The 19,393-nt window shown below is 50.9% G+C and overlaps 1 protein-coding gene across 6 annotated transcripts in view; it reads left to right on the top strand.

The window, feature by feature from the left end:
• The window catches only part of EDA (ectodysplasin A), a 294,205-nt gene extending 285,974 nt beyond the window's left edge, over positions 1-8,231 (top strand). The window contains exons 4-9 of one of the 6 annotated variants that reach the window (XM_019647992.1): positions 266-445; positions 1,927-1,961; positions 2,855-2,906; positions 5,668-5,798; positions 5,972-6,130; positions 7,606-8,231. In XM_019647992.1, coding sequence (XP_019503537.1) covers positions 266-445; positions 1,927-1,961; positions 2,855-2,906; positions 5,668-5,798; positions 5,972-6,130; positions 7,606-7,857 — 809 coding nt within the window. In that variant the 3' untranslated portion in view covers positions 7,858-8,231. The remainder of the gene's footprint in view (positions 1-265; positions 446-1,926; positions 1,962-2,854; positions 2,907-5,667; positions 5,799-5,971; positions 6,131-7,605) is intronic. The other 5 variants (XM_019647996.1, XM_019647995.1, XM_019647997.1 and 2 more) reach the window with 5 other exon arrangements.
• Positions 8,232-19,393: the final 11,162 nt, after the last annotated feature.

The following is a 19,393-nucleotide window of genomic DNA, read 5'->3' as shown; positions in this document are numbered from 1 at the left end:
CAACTTGATGGCCATTTATTTCTATATATTCAAACTCAGCTCTGTAAATGATTCATGAAAGGGCTTGGGGAGTGTGGAGAGAGAGAGAGAGAGGGAGGGAGGGAGAGAGGGAGAGGGAGAGACTATGAGAATGAATAATGGTGTTCACCCCTTTAACAGCAGGAACTCCCAGAGGGCTGACTTTGTCATTGGACGTCTGTAAGAACTCCTGACAGTACATTGTGAGTCAGTAACTACAAATGTAACACTGAATCTTGTCTTCCAGGAAAGAAGGCAGGACCTCCTGGGCCCAATGGTCCCCCAGGACCTCCAGGACCTCCAGGACCCCAGGGACCCCCAGGGATTCCAGGGATTCCTGGAATTCCAGGAACAACTGTTATGGGACCACCTGGCCCTCCAGGTCCTCCTGGTCCTCAAGGACCCCCTGGCATCCAGGGACCTTCTGGTGAGCTCCTGCTTCTCCATCCCCCAGGCTCCTTCCCAGGACTTTCAGAGAGCAGGGCTGGGTGATCCTGGGAGCAGTTTCAGGTGGTGCTTCTGGCATTGGTGTGCAGTAGGAAGTGCACATCTCCTGGCTCAGTGGAGAGCTAGGGATTAAACAAGCCAGTAGGGCCTGACCTGCTCAACCCTTCCATCACAAGCCCTCCCTTACTCTAGGCCTCCCTGGAGTGGGCCAGTAATTTCATATGAGCCTGAGACGGAGGCCCTGAGGGTTTGCTGGACTTCTGGTAGAAGATGGATTGGCTCTGCCCCACAAGCTGTTATTTGCTTGGAAACAGGCCATGGGGAAGAATATTGGGGACTGGACAAAATGACCAGCCCTACAACAGTCTCGTCCCATGAACTCTAAAGCACCCTTCTCATAGAGGTAGGCCAGTAGTCGCTGATGGCCAGGGAGTTAAAGACTTCCGAGGCACTCAGGCTACGGAAGAAGCAACCCGGGCACCAAGACCATCCTGTCGAGGAACCAAGGGCTCCTTGCCCCACCACATTGCCCATTTGAATGGCATTTAATGTCTTTGCATCTTTCCTTTGGGGCCCAGAAGGGCATCCAACAGGTAGAGATGAAGATCCAAAGCTGACTAACTGGATCTCACAGGAGTCAGACTGCCTGGGCTTACGTCGGTTGTTATACTCCTCTCCTGCTCCCCTCTTGTAGCTTGGGGCTTTCAAAAAATGGACTCCTTACAGCTGCTTTCTCTGGGTCCAAGAATTCTGTAGCAGTTAACACATGGCTAATCAGTGTTACTGTGCCCACAAGGCATGCAGTTGGAGAGTTTTTTCACTCAATGTTTCCACAAATTTTTTTTCAAGTTTTATTGGGGAACAGCCATGGTCATTGGTTACACATTGCTTTCATGCTACAATGGCATAGTTGAGTCGTTTAGGGAGGGCACAGCTCACAGTGGCCCATGTGGGGATCGAACCGGCAACCTTGGTGTTATCAGCACCATGCTCTAACCAACTGAGCTAACCAGTCACCCCCCCTTTCCACAAATATTAATTGAGCACTTTCTATGTGTAAGAGATGTAAGTGGTCCTTGTTCTCATGAATTTTATTTCCTAGAGGAGGAGAGAGATGATTAAAGAGGCAAGATACTTACAAATGACAATGAACTCTATGAAGAAAATGAATAGGAAGGGGGAAAAAGGCTAAAGAAGCCAACAACATCGTCTCAGGGTCACAGAGTGACAGCAATGCCCTCTTGTCTGGCTCTATTGGTGCTTGGTGGGACTTGCCTGGGGCCAACATTGGCAAGAGGCCACTGCTGGGTGCCCGGCCCACTGAAGATGCCAGGCAGGGACAACAAAGAGAAGGAAGGGGTGTCCTCTCCCATCCCGGGGCTTCCTGTCACTGGCGGCCTAGGTGAGGAGAAACTGAAGTACAAAAAGCATGGCCTCTGATTGACCCGTCCTGTTTTGCAGGTGCTGCTGATAAAGCTGGAAGTCGAGAAAACCAGGTTAGCTGGAAAATGCTCTTTTCCTGGGGAAGAGGCAGGGCCACAGGCAGAGCCACCTTTGAGTTGGCTCCCTATTAAATTTGCTGAGGCTTTGTTTTGGGAGGATACCCTTCAGGTTCTGAGACAGAAAAGCTTTGCCCCAGGGCCTGCCTTGAGCTAAGGGAGCTGAATCTCGCCTTGGCCATTTTCTCCATTCCACAGGAGACACAGTCACCATATCCAGGCTCAGTAGTCAGTTGAAATGAGCTGCCAGACAGGCCTGTTCACCTGGGCCTCTGAGTCCCCAGCCACCCAGACACCTTGTAGACATTCAGACCTCCCGGATCAGGAGCTTAGGAGTTTAAGAGTATGTCCTTGAAAATCAGCCAAGCAGCTCCAGGCCAAGCCCAGCCTGGGCTTCTGCCTTAATGGCCTGAAGGGCTCCTCCGTAGTCTTTGAGCTTCCTAATCTGCCTGTATTGGCAGGTTCTGCTGCCTTCCCTTGTCTCATCTCAGCCTCCCTCACTACAGCTGTGTGGCCACAGTGACATCTCCACAGCTGCACAGCGCTTGGTGGCTTGCAGAGCAATTTTGTATCCATCACCTCATTTGCTCTTCAAACATCCCTGTGAAAGAGGCCAGACAGAGTCTTATAATCCCCATTTTACAGTTAGGGAAATGAGACTCAGAGGCATTCCATTTGGCTGAGGTCACATAGTTAGGAAGCGACAAGCCACAAAATCATATTACCGTGTAGTAGCAGTGTGGTCACTAGCATCCCAAAGACAGGGGAGAGGGACCAGAACTGGGAGACGGAAGGAGACGAGAAGTCAGAGGTGGAGACATAGAAACTGGGGTTGAGCAAGCAGTTGTTTCTCATGGTGATGCCTCTCTCTGTCCTTTTCCTCCTCCCAGCCCGCTGTGGTGCACCTGCAGGGCCAAGGGTCAGCAATTCAAGTCAAGAATGGTAAGAGTCCAAGCAGCCTGTCTCTAAGGGGAGCGTCCACATAGTCACCTGGCCTAGGTCCTGCCAGCCCCCGAGGTACTGGTGGCACTAGGGGGCGAGTCTCTGCTCCATTCTGCCCTCTGCTGTCTGCCCTGGGTAATTGCTTGCACCAAGGCCGGTTGCTACACCTAAATTGCAATTAGAAACATTGATGAGGAGCTGAAAGGGGCTTGAGATGTCATCTAGACCAGGAGTTCTTGGCAGATAAAGGTCGTGTCTGCGTCACCATGAGAATATGTGTAGTTTGGTCAACATGTTCACAGTATACATTAGAGAAGGTAAAACGACACATATGTCAAATCTTCTTGTCTGATGGGTCTGCACAGAAAATGGGTGGAGGGTGTGTTTTGGGGAGTATGTGATGCTAGCGTCTACAAAAAGGGAGAACGGGTTTAAAGAGGTTAAGAAACATTGACTTCATGTAATCCCTGCATTTAAAAGATGGGTAACCAGGGTCCCAGAGAGATTGAGTAATACCGTAATAAATCATATGGCCTTATATTTGTGTGGTTCTTGGTTTTCAACATGCTTTCTTTATCTTTTATTTTATTTTCATTTTGGGGGAGAAGTAGTTTTTAGTTTATCAAGTTATTATATAAAAGACTTGCAGTGATGTCTCTTCTTTTTTAATTCTTTAGTTTTTCAGTTACAGTTGCCGTTCACTATTATTTCATATAATAATGAAATAATACAGTGTCAGGGGTACAGTGTAGTAGCTAGACACTTATATAATTTAAGAAGTGATCCCCCTGACTAGTCTAGTACCCACCTGGCACTGTATGTAGTTATTACCATATCATTGACTATATTCCCTATGCTGTACTTTACATCCCCGTGACCATTTTGGTAGCTGTCTTTTATTTTATTTGATCCTCATGACAACCCTGTAAGGTAGGCATTAGCTCCTTCTTACAGAGCTAGAAACTGAAGCTCAGAGAGGTTAATAAACTGGCCCAAGGTTTCAGCTAAATGTGGGAGCTGGGATTCAAAACCATATGTGTCTGACTCTTTCCACCGCACTGGGCTACTGCGGTGATGTGTGGGTACACTCCACTGAATGATTACCTTTATTCTCTTCCTCAAACAGACATGAGCATTCGTTAAAGAACAGTGCTTTGGAATAATGTCCAGTCCCCAGGGTGCACACAGCCTAAAATTCGTGAACCCCCAGGAACCTTGGGTAGCAGCAAGCCAGCCAGGATGCCAGATGTTTACAAAGCTCGGAGGGGCAGGGGGGCTTTGAGGGCAGATAGAGTAATTGAGGGTTAAGAAACCTGCTGCATGGGGACAACTTTGAAGAGCCCAGTCAGTGCTGAACCGGCTGGGCCAAGCCTCCTTAATGATCAGCCTTGGCTGCATCCTGGACTGCCACCTGTATGCCTGGCTGAATAGCCTCAGAAAGATAAGGAGGACCAGAATGGCAGCAACACGCAAATGGTCCTGCTGGGGCCAGGTGCCTTGGGCCCCAGGGCCCTGGCTGGGCCGTGGTCACCACCTGTCCGGGAAGGCGTGAGACAGGCAGGAAATAGATTTGTTTGGGTGTCTGGGTGGGTGGCCTCGGGTTTATTCTCCCATTACCACATCACAAGTTCCCGGGAGCAGAAGTGAGGGGTCAGGGGTGGGAGGACGTCATGCAGAGCGGTTTTGAGGGGGCTGAGCCAGGGCTCCTCCTAACTCCCAACCCATCTACTCATCACCTCAAGGGAAGATGGCCGCCTTTTCCAGAAGGCCAGTTTCCTCACGCCTCAGAGAGAGAGGCCTCCTGAGACTTGCCAAGGATGAATGTTGAAAATGTCATTTCTTGGGTGAAGAATGGATGGTTTCGAAGGGGAAAGACCCGATGGGCTTGTACTCCCTGCCCTTGTGGTGGGAAGGCACCACCCCGTTTCCACAGGATGGAAAGGAAAGCTTTTTTCCTCCACCCTCACATGCTCACTCCCAGTGTCTAGCCAAGGTAGTAGGACTGCCCCTCCACCCCGACAGATGCTTTGCCAGGGCTGCTTCGGTTCCCAGACACCCTCGCCACCCCCCTTGGCTGGTTCTAATGCTGCTTGGCAGTCTATCCCTCCCTCTCATAAATACCCTGCTCCCCAATGGGGCCTTATTACTGGCGGTCACGCGCTCTGGCTGCCATGAAGTCTGACTCACCCCTGATCCCTAAGGTTCTCCAGGTAGACAATTCCTTGGGCTAAGCGGTTTCCTGGGCGCCCAGGGAGACTTTGCAGAAAGGAGTGGGAGTGCAGGAATCTCTCAGGGAGGAGGAGAAAATCCATGAACCTATAAGACAGGAGAGGGATTCAGGAGTTGCGGCTGGTGAAATAAAATGGAATAATAAGACCTAGCCTGCCACTCAGTGTCGGAATTTTGCCTGTGCAGGCCTCAGAACAACAAAGGAAATAGATCAGCGTGCCCACTCTCTTCTTACTCCCCACCCGGCATTCCAGCTAGAAGGTGTTGGTTCAAGACCCTTCCAGATGGAGGGGTCAGAAAAGGGGAGAGGAAGACAGACTGGCAGACCCCAGGGGCCCGAGGCCAGCCTGGCAGCCGCTTTCTGAACAGAACACTCTCTCTGCCTCCACATGCTGTGCTTAAAGCTTGGCCGCCTGGGCTCTCCAGGTTGCTTTGGGAGGGGGGTGAGGGTGTGTACTGCTTGCTACTTTTTGTTTCTGTTGCCCAGATTATTCTGACATGTACTGAGTGACTGCCCTTCTCTCATACTGAGATCTTTCAGGTGGAGTGCTCAATGACTGGTCTCGCATCACTATGAACCCCAAGGTGTTTAAGCTACATCCCCGCAGCGGGGAGCTGGAGGTACTGGTGGACGGCACCTACTTCATCTATAGTCAGGTAGAAGTGAGTACGGTCTTAGGCCTAACTCTTCTTATATCCAGAATGCAGATCTGGTGCACGCCACATAGGGGCACTGTGGAGCCAGCCAAGACCAGCCAATGGCTAACTTCCTGCTTTGGCGGGTGAGGGGGCTGGGGGGCACCGCACTGGGAGGGGTTGGAAAGGAGGAAAGAGAGAGGGGGCTGTTTGGGGGTCTTTCCTCGCCAAATATCATTGAAAAGCTGAAAAGAGGCCCCTGCCACACCCTGCCATCTGATCCCCTCCTGCAGGGCCCCAGGCCCCTGTTTCCCCTGCTAAGCTGTTTGGTTCTACTGCCAAACTTGAGCTCTGTCTCAGTACATTCTCTGAAAGTCGGTTCCAGGGTTGCTGAGAACCCCACACACACTTCGCTAGCTTTAGAATGAATAGTGCTCCTGTGGACTTTCTCTCCACCTCAAAAAGATTTCTGACTCTCTTTCCTTCCTCTCTCTCCCATTTGTTTCTCTACCTTTCTGTTTCTCTGTTATTCTTGCCTCCTTCCTGCTGTCATTCTCCCAGCCCTTTACTCATTCTGTTTCTGTCCTTGTCCTGCCCGGGGCCCACTCCCCAGGTCTGCCAGTGCCCATCAACTTTCACCCCTGTTGGTTGCTGCCACTGAGTGGCTCCTCAGACCTACAGGTAGCTGAGCATTGAGGGTGGGATTTCTGTGGGGTGGGCATCAGGCAGGCAGATGAACAGGAGGACTGTGGAGCCAGCACAAGGGCCTCACAGGACAGTGGCCAGAGAAGGTGGGTTAACGGGCATTTGCTAGACCCACCAAGCACCCTGGCACAGATTGGGAGCTGATCCAAGAAATTGCATGGCATCTGAATACTCCCTCCGCAATAGCCTGTGGAGGGAGCAGCCCTAAGAAAGTGATTTAGGGTAACAGATGAGGGCCCCAAACCCCAAGTGGCACATGGATGTAATCCCAGTGCCCGATGGGCCATTTGTCCTAAACTCCATTTGGAGGCAGAAGGGGATCAAAGCTTGGGGTGGGGTGTGATGGATAAGGGTAGCGAAGCATAAAAAATGTAATTTTCTGGGTCTAGGAGAGACTTGGGAGTTGCCTCCGGCAACTCTGTGCAAACTGGGAAGATCCCCTTCACACCAGGCCTTTGCACATAGGTTAGGACTTCCTTCTGGCTGGAAGTTTTACTCTTCCAAATTCTATGTCTCATTTGTGGTGGATAGCTCTCCATGTCTCTGGATCTGTTTCCTCACTCATCAGATGAGAGGGCCAAGGGACACTGAGAAGAAGTGAAAGAAATTCAGCCACAGAGCAGGGTGGGGGCATTGCAAGCTGAGCGAGCAGCCGCCATTAAAGAGCTGAGGAAATGGCAAGTTGTCACTGTTCCCTCTGTAGGAAATCAGTGACTTCTAAGTTTATCAGCAAATAGTCCTTGAGACTTGAAACTGGCAGTTAGTTTGCATCCATCTGTGTCTGTAGCGCCTACCAAGCACCTGATGTGTGCAGGGCACTGTGCTTCATGCCAGCGTGGGGGAGGGGGATCAAGGGGAGGTAAAGAGGCCAATGAGGCATGGTCCTTGCCCTCACAGACTTCACAGCTGGTGCACTGTTGGAAGAAAGGTTTGCTCAGCCACCTGAGCCCCGTGGAGTGGGGGAAGGACAGTGACTAAGCCCGCCATCCCACCTTTCCTGTCGGCTAACTAGCACACCTTCCCAGGGTGTGCCAGCAGCTTATCAGAGAAGGTCCCATCCGTTGGTCACAGGGGAGGGCCCCACCATTTTCCTCTCTCCCCCAATCCCTTCTTGTTACCTCTCACCCAGGTGTACTACATCAACTTCACGGACTTTGCCAGCTATGAGGTGGTGGTGGATGAGAAGCCCTTCCTGCAGTGTACCCGCAGCATTGAGACAGGCAAGACCAACTACAACACGTGTTACACGGCGGGCGTCTGCCTTCTCAAAGCCCGACAGAAGATCGCTGTGAAGATGGTGCACGCTGACATCTCCATCAATATGAGCAAGCACACCACCTTCTTTGGGGCCATCAGGCTGGGCGAGGCCCCTGCATCCTAGACTCCCCCAGATTGGCCCCGCCCATGCCCCTGCCCCAGGTTTGGGAGCCAGGAGCCCCAGAACCTCTAAGTGCTGCTGTGGAGTGAGGTATATGGGTGTCACAGCCACAGAGAGAAATACCCCACTGCTATTTATTCCCCAGTGACTCCGAGATGATAAGGCTTGCTTGCCTTTCCAGAATGACCTTGAGTTAACAGGACAGTAGATGGAGCCCCAGGGATGACGTCACGCAGAACCTTCTTCCTTGGCTCCGTGTTGACTCTTCAAGCTCGAGGTCCCTGTTGTCAGAGTTACCGTTTGTTGCACTACAGTGAGGGTCCAGGGCAACAGGCAAGAGAAAGCAGAGGTGTGCTCCAGACTGTGGGGGAAACGTCCGACCCCAAGGGGGCTGCTGCTCCTCTCTTGGGTGGGGGTGGGGGCAGGGGTGGGGTGAGAAGGAAGTGTTGCAGCCTAAAGAGAGGGGCAGGGAGGGGAAAGGCTGGTGCCTGTGGCAGAGACCAAGGGAGAAACCTGCCAAGTGGGCGTCCTCGCCAGCTCTGTGCTGCAGCCAGCCAGAGGGTCAGAGAGCTCTTCCCAGTCAGGCCGAGAGCTATGTCGCAGCAGCTTGCCAGGCTTCGGGGACAAACCTGCCTGCACGAGAGCCTGGAGCCAGACTTCGGGGCGCATGTGTTTCACTTTGTTTACAGCCGTGCTTCAGGCTCAGAAAACTCCCCGGGTCCCCTCCCGATTGCCCCCCTTCCCAGCCTGACTAGACGTCCTGTCTTCTTTCTCCACAGAGCCTACCTCTGTCTGAGACAGGTGCCTGACCTGGGACCTGTGCTTATGTGAGTCTGCCACACTCTTTCCATTACCTGGGCACAGAGACTCTTCCATTTAAGATTCAAGCAACACAAATATTCATCTAGTCACGTGGGGGGGGGCAAAGTGTTGGACCGGATGACCTCCAGAGGTCCCTTCAAATCCTAATATTTATGCAGCTACCTTAATAGCCCACTACAGTTCCCAAACCGTAGCCTGCCCCTGGGCCTTGGCAAGGCAGAGGTTTTCTGCCTGACCCAGAAAGGATAAAAGGTGGGGATAGGACAGGGTTTTCTTCAAGTTTGCTATGAGTCAAGTGGTCATTAGCCCAGGCCTTATCTGCAAGGACAGCTTCCCACCAGATCATATGGTGGGAACGTTCAAGGGCCTTATTTCTAATTGCCCGGGCCCAGCCTGCTCATAGGTGCTGGGTCTAGCCCAAAGCTGGGAGGTCCGGTCTTGTACACTCTGCTACTCTTGCTCCTGAAACAAGTTTCCTCTTGAGGAGATGGGGAATAAGTTCCTTTGGACAGCTGAAATTTACCAAAAACAACAGGTCCTCATGTGTCAGCTATGCCTTCCTTTCTAAGCAACTGCACTGCTTGGTCCTTCAAGTGTCAGGGCAGGAGGTGATGGGCTGCACCGCCATTGTCTGCCTGTTAATGCCAGCCTTGCAAGCCCAGGTGAAGCAAACGTGAGGCGTGTGTCTGGCCCCGGCTCCTATAAAGTGCCTTAGTCCTCAGTTGTAGCAGGAGCACATGAGAATTTCTCCTTAAAGTTTAGAAAGTATTTATGCATTATGTCCTTTGATGATATTACAAATCCCATTGTGGAGACAAGGCTCAGAGAGGTGAAGTGCCTTGACCCCACTTAAGTCACAGGCCTGGGGCTCATTCAGCCAGGTCTGACTCCAAAACTGTTCCATTGCACCGCCACATTGTATTGAGTTTGGGGTCCAGAGAGAACCAATAAGAATGATAATGTGGACCCCAAATTCTTGAGGGTTCTAGGGAGAAACCAGAGTGCTCATTTTCACTCCTTGAGGGTAACACCTGTTCTCTTGGCTGCCAGGGCTCTGTGGCACAAGGGTAACACGCTTCATTGGGAAACTGCCATCAGCCTTAAAGCTGTTATGTTCAGAAGAACTGTCTTGGCACCATGTCCAAGCTGTTAAGACCTTAGCACCCACCGAACAGATACCCCTCATGGATGGAGCCCCTACTGCAAGCGAGGTCCTTCTTTGATTACCCTACAGATGGGTTGCAGCAGCTGGCCCACCTCCCAGAGCTGCTCAGTGACTCCTGTCTCTTCCTATCACACCACAGACAACTCTGTACCAGCAGGATCACTTGGGGATGGAGGGAAGAGCAAGGGCTGGTTCTAAAGCCAAAAGGCTGTGAGGAAGGGAAGGAAAGGGCTTCCTAATTGTGCCCCTAAAGGACATTCTGACACCCATGCTATTCTCTCAATATGGAGGGCATTGTGGGGGAACTAGGATTCGCACAGGACCCTTTATTCATTCTGAACTCTCAAAGGGGACTCTACGGGTAGCTGGGGAGCCCTGTTGCAGGCAAGTTATTGGCAAAGTAGTGAAGCAGTTTACTAGTAAGAGAATGTGGAAAGAGATTCACCATTCGGAATTACGCAGCGGGCCAAAGCTGGCATGGAGAATGGGACAAGGACACTGGGGAGCTAGCAGATGACAGGCTTGAAGGACAGCTGCATGGCACGAAAGGCAGCTGTCAGGGGCTGCTCAGCTACTGGCTCCTTGAAGAAATGAGTTTTGTATCCCCCTTCCTCCATCCTGAGCCACATTTCTTTTGTTGAGCAGGAAAGGGCTAGGAATCCTGGAGGTGAAAAAGGCTTTGGATCATGTGTGAGTATGCGTGTCTTATGTAGCTTCTGGTGGATGCAAATATAATTGATTCAGAGAACTTTAGAGCGAGAAGGCCCTGCGAGGGAATCTAGCCCCACCTACGTTCAACCCCATGTTACTCGTGTGGAAACTGAGGCCCAGAGAGGGCAGGTGGCTTGCCCAAGGTGAACGAGCCATGGTTCACAGACTGAGCAGAGTGAGGGGGTGGAGCAGTACCTGTCCCATGCAGCCCCCCTCTAGCTCCCACCCATAGACTCAAGGCTGGAAGTGCTTGGCCCCCTTCAGGAGCCTGGCCAGGCGGGGAGAGAGTGGCTGCAGCCTTCATCGTAAGTCTTCCTCCCCTTAAGGCTCCTGCCCCTGGGCTGGAAGGCTCTGGACTGGCCTAACACCACGAAGCTGTGAGGCCGCCCTGGCGTTGCCGCGGGCCCCGTTCCTGCCTGGAGGCTCCCCTAGAGCTTGTGAGCACAAAGAAGGAATTGGGTTTTTCCTTTTAATCCATTTCAGGGCTCTCTCCAAGGGGAGTTGGGGTGTGTCATTTCTTTAGTCAGAAAGCTTCCAGCTAGGGTAGGGGTGGGCTTTGTTATGGCCTGGAGCAGGCCCAGTGCTGCTTTGGGGGTCAGCATCCAGTGTGAGATACTGTGTATATAAACTATACATAATGTATATAAAGTGGGATGTAAGTTTGTGTAAATTAATGGTTTATTCTTTGCAAATAAAGCTTTTTTCCCCTCTGTTGTGGAAATCGGCTTGAGCACTTCCAACATGCTAGGTGCTTCTTTGTAAGTGATGCCACGCATGAGCTGGGGAAAGACCAAGGTACCCATTCCCGAGGGGGCAACAGAGGGATGGTACTCTGAGTTTTGTGTCAGAAGATGCTGCCTCCTCTCTGTGCCCCTGACCACCTTCCCATCACCTTAGGTCTTTTCCTGTAACCACATGTCAGGTATGCTAGAGGTCCTGTGAAAGGGAACATTATCCTGAGGCAGAGACACAACAAGGCATCACCCTCAGCTTGAGGTCGTGTCATCTATACCAGAATTTTCAGCCCTGGGCCCAAAACAGCTTGGGTAGATTGAGCCTCCAGTTCCCCATGATGTCATCCAATTTTGCAGACGAGGAGACCAATGTTCCACGAGTTTAAGTAGCTCATCCAAGGTCACACTTCTAGGAAGGTTACTTAGACTTTCAAAGGGCTGCTGACAAGATCCTACACTATGAGCTTACTTTTACACATTCAAATGCCATGGAATTTAGGGCATTGTTTGCTCAGGGACAGAAAATGGGCAAAATGGTTGTGGAAAAATGATTTTGTGTAGCTTTCCCAATTTACAAAGTTCAATCACATTCAATATCACTTGATCTTTCCCAACAGCCTTTGAGGTTAGCAGACCAGAGATCACTAGTCCCATTTTACAGATGAAGAAACAGGCTCAGAGGTGACTCACTGCTCTAGGTCACGTGGCTCGAAGGTGGTAGAGCATGAACTCAAAGCCCACTGGATCTCAAGGCACCCAGTCCCGCAGGAGTCTCAATGCCAGGAGATGGGGCTGCTTGAGAGCTGGAGAAGGAAAGGTGCGTGGGGATCACAGGCCCTGAAAGCAGACTAGCTGGAACAGAAGTAGTATCAGAAGGTGGGCATTTTATTCTGTCCCATTGTCTTCCCTAATGCTGATGAATGGCTGCATGTTAGGGCAGAGAAGAACTAGAAGGAGGAAGAGGGGTCCAGCAAACAACCCAACAGACATCCCCTCGTCACATTGAGGGATGGCCACATCAGGGATAGGAGCCCCATAGGTGACTTCTGTCCTCCTGTTTCTCCAGTTCCACACCTTCCAGCTAGGCTGAGAGTCTGCTGGGGATGTCTGTAGAACTTTCACCAGCTCCTGAGTGTCTGAGCAGTCAAACTTGACCTTGTGATGGTTGAACAGTGTGCGCAGGGCATCCATATAGCATGCGTCGTATTTGTCCACCATCTCCTGGCTCAGCTTCTCAATCTTAGGCACTGGGAGCAGACAAGGAAGAGAGAGAAACGTCAGAACCGCTCACTCCTCAGGACGGGTCTCAGCCCTCAAACCCAGCTTCTCCCCATCCTTACCCCCACCTCTTCACTCATCCTGGCCGACCTCCCTACCTGTGAACACAGGTGCCGCCTTAGAACTGGATCTGGATCCTAGACAGGGCTGCCAGCAGAAGGGCCCATTCACTAATGGTGCTTCCAGGCCGAGCACAGGGCAGAAGTTCCCAGGACTTCTCAGTGAGGTCGTACCCATAGAGAGCACAAGGGTAGATGTATGCCATATTCTGGAACCACTTCTAGAAGTGGGAGTGAAAATGTACTGATCATAGTGGTCTGTCTCCCCAGGGGCATAGGCAGGGATTAGAGCCACTTTGGGCCTGCCACAGGGTACTGTCACTCCCTGACACTTCCTGGCCTCTTAAAATGATGACCGGGGGCCGGCCGAGTGGCGCGATGGTTAAGAACTGGCTTGGGACGCCAGAGGGCCCCGGTTCAGATCCCACATATGAGGGCCAGTGACACTGCCCTCTACAGCTAAGATGCTGAACAACAGCTCAACCTGGAGCTGGGCTGCCGTGGGTCGCCGGCGACGGCGTAGGCTGCAGTCCCTGTGGCAGTGGATTGCCATGGGCTACCGTGTGTAGCCAGCAGCCAGCGTGAGCGGCCAGCAGCCGCAGTGAGCGGCGGTCCAGAAGCCGGCGACTGATCTGCCTCACCAGAGAAGAGCGCAATGATGGTGCCAACTTGGGCCAGTGAAGCAACATCCTCCACAACTAGATTGAAGAACAACAAAAAAAAAACGACAGCAACTTGTCTGTTCCCCTTCCCCAATTCCCCAGCACTGTTCCCATTCCCCCAATTCCCCAATAAAAATCTTTCAAAAAAAAAATGACTGGGATGGACTATGGTACATCATGGCCAATATAGACAGGGCTAGCTTTGCTTCACTAGCTGCCCTCCCCTAACCCACTACGATCCTGATTGGGGCCTTTGTAGCACCTTGAAAAGACCCCTTCCATCAGCTTCCCTAGGACAGGGAGGGACAGGCTGAAGGGCTACCTGGGAATTGGCCAGAGCCTCTCACGATTATGGGAAGAGAGGAGGAAAGAGCATGTGGCAGGTGGCAACACAGCCCCAGCAAGGCCCTTACCTCGCTCCGGGTTCTTCCAGTCCAAAGTCAACTAGGTGGGAACGAGCACAGTGACAGGCCAGTATGGTGTGAACATCACCAGGTACAGGTTGAGAAGGATCGCGGTAGTTGCTAGAGAAAGCGCAGCCCAGAGTCTGTGAGTTGCGAACAGTCCCTCACACTTGCCCTCCCTCCGGGGTTCTGTCCACCCCACGATCGCACACACTGTCACCCAGGCTCATTCAACATTTTCACATGCCCACGTCCCCAGTCCCCCACCTCCTCTCTGGCCTAGGAAACCTGTTTTGGGTCCAGAAGGCAAGGTGTTTTCCTCCCCAGCTGTGTCCCATGCAGTAAGCCCTCTCCTCCCCAGGACCTGCTCCAGCACTGCTCTGGGTGGTGTTCAATGGCAGGGAGCCAGTGGTGGGTCACACTGATGTGGGCACCAGAGGTTGGGAGTCCTGGAAAGACAGAGTCAGGAACAGTTTTCCTCCAACCAGCACTTTCCATCGGTGGAAAGAATACCAGAGAAAGAGAAGACCCACCTTCAGCCAGGTTGGGAGCACACACACTGGCTGGGATAGAATACAGTTCCGATAATAGGAATAATAGGTTAGAGTAGTTAGGACAGACTTAGCGGACAGGACTCATAGGGAACCGCACTCTCTTAGAATTATTCCTGGACTGTTTTTAAAACCGCTGTGACGAAGACTGTGTGAAAGAAAATGGGTCAAAATAAAGGTGAGAAAAGATAGAAATTGAACATGGCAGATTGAACACAAGTTTTAGCTTGACTCCTTGCTGGAGCCTCACAAAAATTACCATAACAATGTTTTAAAAGATGTAGATCCACAAAGAGAAAGAGAATTAGAGAGATGCCACTGGTGGGTGAGAGATATCAGCAAAATGTTTGCACGCTGGAGAGTATAAGGAGGAGGGAGTGACTGACTTAGAACAAAAAAAGCTGAAAGCTAGTTACCTGCCAGGGCAATGCCTGCAAGAGCAAACCTGGGACTCAGAATTTGGAGCCACTAGGTGTCACAAAAAGCAAGTGTGAGGCTTAAGGCTTGATTGAAAGTCTATCAAAGAAGTACTTACAACGTATGAAAAGATACTCAACCTAACTCATGGTTAAGGAAGTGCAAAATAAGGCTACAACTAATTGCTTCCCTATCACTTTGGGTTGGAGGAAGTAAGTGTGTATGAATTCCCCATTCTTCATCCTGTCCTGCTGTGGTGATCTCTGAAGCCACATTTCACAGCATCACCATTTGGTGGGGCCTCCATTGGCCTGAACATTACTGTCCACAGAGAACAGACTCCCACCAACCTGTGTTGGACGTTCAACGCGAACAAGAAGTAAACATTTGCTAGGTTTGCTCCTGAGAGTCCAGGGTTCATTGTTACCAGGGCCTACCTAGGCCATCCCAATGAATACGCTTGGATGTGCCCATTTTACAAATGAACAAAACAAGACTCAGAATACACAACTTGCTAAAGGTACACAGATAGAAAGCAGTAGACCTGGCATTTCAACGCAGGCAGCCTGGCTCCAGAGGCTGTGTTGTTAACGCCCATATTTTACTGCCTCTTGATTATAGGTGTGTGTGTGTGTGTGTGTGTGTGTGTATCTATAAAATCTGGCTATATACACAGAAAACCATTAACAGCTCTGGGGAGCGAGACTAGGGATGGATTGAGGAGGGACCCCAGTCTAAAGTCTCCATGCCCCTCCCTGCATGGGGGCCTGGCCCAGGGTGGCCTTCCATAAATGGCCATGCTCCTCCAATGCAGTGTCAGCTCCTAGCCTTGGGGACTCTGCTCTGTGAGAACACAGTGACATTGAGGGCTGGAGGTGGTAATGAGCCAAGTGTGTGGGACTAGGACAAGAATTCAAGAAAGACAATAGGACAGAGCCCAACACCCTAAAGCTTCTGGATCAGAGCAGGTGCCATAAGGTTGCTGACTGGTTTCGGAGGAGCCTGGAGCCCAGGCCAAAGAAGAAAGCGGCCTTGTTAACCGAGGGGAAGAAGCCCCAGCCCGGAGAGTGAAGCTGCTCTTCCTGAGAACAGTAGCCGCAAATGGCACAGCCATCGCCCATTTGGAAAAGCAGGTGCTGGAACAGTCCACGTCCGGCAGACTCACCTCAGACTTTTCTGAGCCCCAGTAGCTGGAAGGATGAGAGTGAGGATAGCTGCCACTCCAAGCAGACAGTAAGGGACTCGGCCCTCACTGAAGACCGTGCCCTCGAGGCCCCTGCCACATGGACGGGGAGCGAAGAAACCCAGCAGGGCCCTTGTCCTCAGTAAGAGGCCATTCTGAGCTGGCAGTTTCTCACGTTTCATCAGGAATTCTTATGTATGCAGAAAGCCTGGCTTCCTCCTTCCTCTCTGGCCTAGCATGTTCTCCAGGGCCATGTCCATACCCGCCCTCCCAATCCGCAATGAGAGGACATGCAAGAGGTAGGGAAAGGAACCCATAGACTAGAAGCAGGCTCCTCCACTTCCCAGCTGTGTGATCTCGGCCAGACCCCTTATAGTAAATACATGAACTTCAGCTTCCTCATCTGCACAATGAAGATTATTAGACACATATCGTGCTTAGAACAGCACCTGGCATGGGGGAATAAAGTGTGCTACATGTTCACTAATATTATGTGAGTGTTAGCTATCATCAGGAGTGTGTAGTCACGAGGATGTATTATTATGCATAATAATGGTCTGTAGCTCAGAAGGTTGGCATGAAGCTAAAAGGAAATAATAGGTGTGAAAATACCTGGTACAAAGTACCTAATGCATATGGATTACTTTCTCCTGCTCTCTTCTGGCTCTGACTGCCTATCATTCCTGGATTAACACTGTTCTTCTCAGCACTAGGGGTCCTGATGCCCACCCCATCAGGCCTCTAAGGCCTCCACTGTTTGTTCCTAGCCCATCCTCCCTGTTTAGTGGCAAGTCCCAGCATTCTTTCTTCCCAGATATCATACAATGTCATTTAGTCCATGCCCCTGCCTCCAGCCAGCATCTAACTGACCTTCACGCAGTGTTTGTGGCGGAGACAGTGGGACACATGGATGCATAGGTGGGTGATGCCTTGTGGACCAGAGGTTTGCAGAGCCTCCCTCTGTCACCAGGACAACTGTCTCCCACCAAAGCTCTACTCAAGCCCCTGACATTGCCGTTAAGCCCTTTTTCTTGGCTAGCCTCTGTGGAACTGCCCTCCATGCCCCAGTATAGACCCATGAGGGTTCACCGAACACATCTGCAGCAAGGTTCTCTCACACACATGTGCACACACACCACTGTGTAGGCACACACACATACCCACATGTACACTCACAGATCCGATGAGCAACATGCCCAGGTATGTCAAGCTAGAGACCAGGGTGACCAGCCGTCTTGATTTGCTGGGAGTAGTCCAGGTTTTAGCGTCAGAGGTCCTGTTCAGTCCCAAGCAAACCCAGACAGCTGGTTGCCCTGTCAAAGGCTGAAGACTCACTGATAACCAAGATGCTGAAGGCCTATTTGGGAATAGCAGAGACCTCCGGGGTGACCTTGACGTCCTTTGCGGGGTGTAAGAACATGCTGCCCAGGCAGGGCCCAGAGGCTCCAGGTAAGTGCTGTTCGGCTCAGGGGCCTGTGTTGTTTCCTGGCTTCCTTCTTTCTTCTCCACCCCCTGCCTAGTCTTCAAGCCCCCATTCTCACCCCTACACAGGATCACAGGACTCCATGTCACCTCTGCTTGTCCAGTGCCTTTCAGCTGCCTACCCACCTGCACTTTTACCCACTTGGGCATGGCCTAGGCTAAGACTGTGACACCCCGTTGCACACCTGCATAGACAAGTGTGGATGAAGCTCAAATGTGGGAGGTGAGTGGGAGTGGGGGTGGGGCTGATGAGAAGCCTTCAGAGCCAATGTGGATGGGGGAGAGTCAGGGAGGAGTCCAGGGAACACAGGGCACACAGGGCCGGCAGTCCTGTTCCCGAGGCCCAGCTGTCCATGGTCTCTTGGTGACAGAGTGATTGGGGCAGGAGAGAGGTCACAGGCCAGCATAGAAATACCTTTGGCCTGTTGGTCAATCCAGGAGAACTCACTAGTTTCTGTGAACAGATATATCAGAAACAAGTGTATAGTAGGCACTGAATATATTTCTATTAAATAAATAAACAAATGTGGGTACATATCGAATTATTCTGTGTACATGAAATTCTAGAACAGGTAAAACGAATCTATAGTGAAAAAACCCAGAGTACTAGTTGCCTCTGCTAGGGGATTGACTAGGAAAGGAACGGTGGAAATTTTCAGGGTGGCAATGATGTCCTCTATCTTGACAGAGCTTTGAGTTACACAGGTCAAAAACGCATTTGTCAAACTTAGCAAATACACACTTAAGATATGTGCATTTCTCTGTATGTAAATTTTACCTAAAAAGTAAACAAATATTGTATTCGTTAATGCTTAAGTGTTTAGGGGTACAGATTACCAATGGCTGCAATTAACTGAAATGCATAGAGGATGTGTTGATGGATGGATTGAAGGGTATGTTGATGGTACATGCGCTAAATCAATATAACGAAATATCTATACAATCTAGTTGTGGGGTGTTCACTGTACAATTCTTTCAGCTCTTCTGTAGATTTGAAATTTTGTATAACAGGATTTTACAAAAATCTTTTGAAATGTGATTTCTCCGTGCTTGTACCTCTGCACATGTGGCCTTTGCATGTGCATCTATAGGTACAAAGGTACACGTGTATCTAGTTGTCGATACGTGCTTAGAGATCCACATCAGTAGATGGCATCTTCAGGTATGTGTCGGTGTGCTAAGGGGGATGTGTGAGTGTGAAAGCATCCCAGTCCAGCCAGGTGTGTCCTATGGGCCAATCAAATGACTGAAAGGTAGGGAGCGTTTCTCAATGCAGCACATAATCAGTGAGGGTGTAGTACATGAGAGGGACTGTTTCAGGCAGCTGTGTGGCATTAGTGAGCACAACAAACTTTAAAATTCATGCTTTTGTGATATTAACATTCTGGTAGGGGAAGATGGATGATAAAAATTAATTAATAAACAGATTATATAGTGTGTTATAAAGTGATTAGTGTTCTAGAAAGAGAAAAATCATTGGGACAGAGTAAGATGGACCCGGAGTGGTGGAGGTGGGGAGGGATTGGGTGGGAAGAGCAGGCTTTGTCATTTTAAAAGGAGAACTCAGGGAAGGCCAGGCTGTGAAAGGTGGCAACTGACCAAAAGCTTGAAGGAGTTGAGGAAGTGAGCCATGTGGCTGTCTGGACTGTGGATGGTCCAGGCAGAGGGCACAGCCAGTTCACAGGCCCTAAGGTGGGCTGAACCTGGAAGGTTGTGAACAGGAGACTTGAGCCAAGTGAGTGAGAGGAACTGAGAAGGCGAGGTCAGAGAGCTTGGTGGGGCCAGACGGTGTGTGGCCTCAGCCTTTTACTTGAACTCAAACAGTGAGCCATTGTACAGTTTGGAGCGGATGAGAACTTGGGGTTGCCTTGTGGTTTTAAAAGGCCAGGGAATAAGGAGGAGACTTTTGAGGGGCTAGCACAATAATCCATGTGAGAGATGATGGTGACTCAGGCCAGAGTGGTGGTAGTAAGGATGGTGGAAAGTGGTTAGATTCTGGATGTCACCTCTGAAGCAGGGGTTCCACGTGGGCACTTTCTTCTCTGAAGTTCACATGCCTCTACAGGGGAGT

Source organism: Hipposideros armiger, unplaced genomic scaffold (assembly GCF_001890085.2).
Source record: "Hipposideros armiger isolate ML-2016 unplaced genomic scaffold, ASM189008v1 scaffold_119, whole genome shotgun sequence".
Classification (NCBI taxonomy): domain Eukaryota; kingdom Metazoa; phylum Chordata; class Mammalia; order Chiroptera; family Hipposideridae; genus Hipposideros; species Hipposideros armiger.
Note: the sequence above shows the minus strand (reverse complement) of the source record. Positions and strands in the feature narration are given on the sequence as shown.